This window comes from Neopelma chrysocephalum, unplaced genomic scaffold (genome assembly GCF_003984885.1).
Source record: "Neopelma chrysocephalum unplaced genomic scaffold, ASM398488v2 Primary Assembly neopelma1_96012, whole genome shotgun sequence".
In the NCBI taxonomy this organism is placed as follows: domain Eukaryota; kingdom Metazoa; phylum Chordata; class Aves; order Passeriformes; family Pipridae; genus Neopelma; species Neopelma chrysocephalum.
In genome coordinates this window covers 2008-4699 of record NW_020924663.1, presented here as the reverse complement: position 1 = coordinate 4699, position 2692 = coordinate 2008, and the positions used below count along the sequence as shown (strand labels likewise).

General features: G+C 36.0%; 1 protein-coding gene across 1 annotated transcript in view; it reads right to left on the bottom strand.

The window, feature by feature from the left end:
- Window positions 1–5: 5 nt before the first annotated feature.
- LOC113981075 (large neutral amino acids transporter small subunit 2-like) overlaps window positions 6–2692 on the bottom strand; it is a gene marked incomplete at both ends in the record, with an annotated part of 4622 nt that continues 1935 nt past the window's right edge. The window contains 2 exons of the mRNA XM_027708314.1: window positions 6–176; window positions 2339–2488. Coding sequence (XP_027564115.1) covers window positions 6–176; window positions 2339–2488 — 321 coding nt within the window. The remainder of the gene's footprint in view (window positions 177–2338; window positions 2489–2692) is intronic.

Sequence of the window (2692 nt, the reverse complement as noted above, 5' to 3'; positions counted from 1 at the left end):
ACTAAACGTCGGATCTGGGGGGGTTTGTGGCCCCCCCGGACGAGCAGCAGGTAAAGGGGGGCCCCCGTGGCCATGACCCCCAAACCCACCCCGCAGACCAGAGGCTCCGCCCACACCGAGAACACCAACAGGGCCCCCCAGAACAGCAGGTACAGCACCGGGAAAAACAGGGAAACCTGAGGGAAAAATGGGAAAAAAATTCAGGAAAACTCGTGGGAATTTTTGGGGATTTTTTGGGAATTTTTCTGATTTTTTTCGGATTTTTTTTGGATTTTTTAATGATTTTTAATGATTTTTTTAGTGATTTTTAAATGATTTTTAATGATTTTTTTAAATGAATTTTTAATGATTTTTGGGGGGAGGAGTCGGAGATTTTTAGGAATTTTTTTTAGGAATTTTTCGGATTTTTTTCGGATTTTTTTACGATTTTTTAATGAATTTTTATGATTTTTTTAGTGATTTTTAAATGATATTTTATTATTTTTAACCAATTTTTTAAGGATTTTTTGACTTTTTTTACAGGATTTTGAGGGGAATTTTAGGGGGATTTTTGGAGAATTTTTTTTAAGGATTTTTAGGGATTTTTGGGATTTTTTGGGGATTTTTCGGATTTTTTTCAGATTTTTTTTAGATTTTTTTCGGATTTTTTAATGAATTTTTATGGTTTTTTAAATGATTTTTAATGATTTTTAAATGATTTTTAATGATTTTTAAAAATGAAAATAGGGAAAAAAACTGAGGAAAATTTTAGGGAATTTTTGGGATTTTGGGGGGAATTTTTAGGGAATTTTTTACGATTTTTAATGATTTTTTAATGATTTTAAATGATTTTTCATGATTTTTTTAAAATGAATTTTTAATGATTTTTTAAAATGATTTTTTGGGGGGAGGAGTCGGAGATTTTTAGGAATTTTTTTTAGGAATTTTTTGGGGATTTTTCTGATTTTTTGGGGGTTTTTTTTCGGATTTTTTAATGATTTTTAATGATTTTTAAATGATTTTTAATGATGTTTTTAAATGAATTTTTAATGATTTTTAAAGTGATTTTTTGGGGGGAGGAGTCGGAGATTTTTAGGATATTTTTAAAGGAATTTTGGGGATTTTTTTTAGGGATTTTTTAGGGATTTTTTGGGGATTTTTGGGATTTTTTTTTAGGGATTATTGTGGGATTTTTTAAGGATTTTTGGGGGATTTTGGAGATTTTTCTTCCTTTTTTTTACGATGTTTTTAGGGATTTTTTGGAGATTTTTGGGATTTTTTTTTAGGGACTTTTTGGGATTTTTTAGGGGTTTTTTACAACTTTTTTAGAGATTATTTTAAGGATTTTTTGGGGATTTTTTTAGGGATTTTTTACAACCTTTTTAGGGATTTTTGGGGGATTTTTTAGGGATTTTTTACGACTTTTTTGAGATTTTTTTAAGGATTTTTTGGAGATTTTTTAGGAATTTTTTACAACCTTTTTAGGGATTTTTGGGGGGATTTTTTAGGGATTTTTTGGAATTTTTTAATGATTTTTTTGAGATTTTAGGAGGTTTTTTTTTTTTAGGAGTTTTTGGGGGATTTTTTGGGGATTTTTTACAACTTTTTTAGAGATTTTTTTAAGGATTTTTTGGGGATTTTTTTAGGGATTTTTCACGACCTTTTTAGGGATTTTTTGGGGGTTTTTTAGGGATTTTTTACGACTTTTTTTGAGATTTTTTTAAGGATTTTTTGGGGATTTTTTTAGGGATTTTTTACGACCTTTTTAGGGATTTTTGGGGGTTTTTTAGGGATTTTTTACGACTTTTTTTGAGATTTTTTTAAGGATTTTTTGGGGATTTTTTTAGAGATTTTTTCCAACCTTTTTAGGGATTTTTGGGGGGTTTTTTAGGGATTTTTTTACAACTTTTTTTGAGATTTTTTAGGGATTCGGGAACGAAGTAGGAGGGGTTTAAGGGAGAAAGGGGTGTGGCTTAAGGACAAAAGGGGGCGTGGTTTGATGCAGAAAGTGGGCGTGGTTTGGGTCAGAAATGGCCGGGGTTCAAGGGACAAAGTGGGAGGGGTTTAGGGGTGAAAGGGGTGTGGCTTCAGGACAAAAGGGGGCGTGGCTTGGACCAGAAAGGGGTGGGGTTTCTGGGATGTGGTGGGTGGGACGTAAAGGAGAAAGGGGCGTGGTTTGGGTCAGAAAGAGGCGTGGCTCAGGGAACAAAGTGGGAGGGGTTTAAGGGAGAAAGGGGCGTGGTTTGAGTTGGAAGTGGGCGTGGTTTGGGCCAGAAAGGGGCGGGGCTCAGGGGACAAAGTGGGAGGAGTTTAGGGGTGAAAGGGGCGTGGCTTGAGGCCCAAAGGGGGCGTGTCCCACCTTGATGGGGCGGGGCAGGTGTGGCTCGGTGCGGCGCAGGACGAGGAGGGCGGCGACGGTGACTCCGTACCACAGGTAATTAACGAACCCCACGTAATTAATGAGGGTGTAAATGTCGCCCGTCACCAGCATCAGCAGCGTCGACACGCACTGAACAAAAAAAATACCCAAAATTGGCTGGTTTTGACCCAAAATTCAGCCCAAATTTGAGCCAAATTTCAGCCAAAACTTGCTCAAATTTGACCCAAAATTCGACTCGAATTTGAGTTGAATTTGAGCCAAATTGGAGTCAAAATTGACCCAAAATTGGAGCCAAATTTCAACTAAAACTTGCTCAGATTTGACCCAAAATTC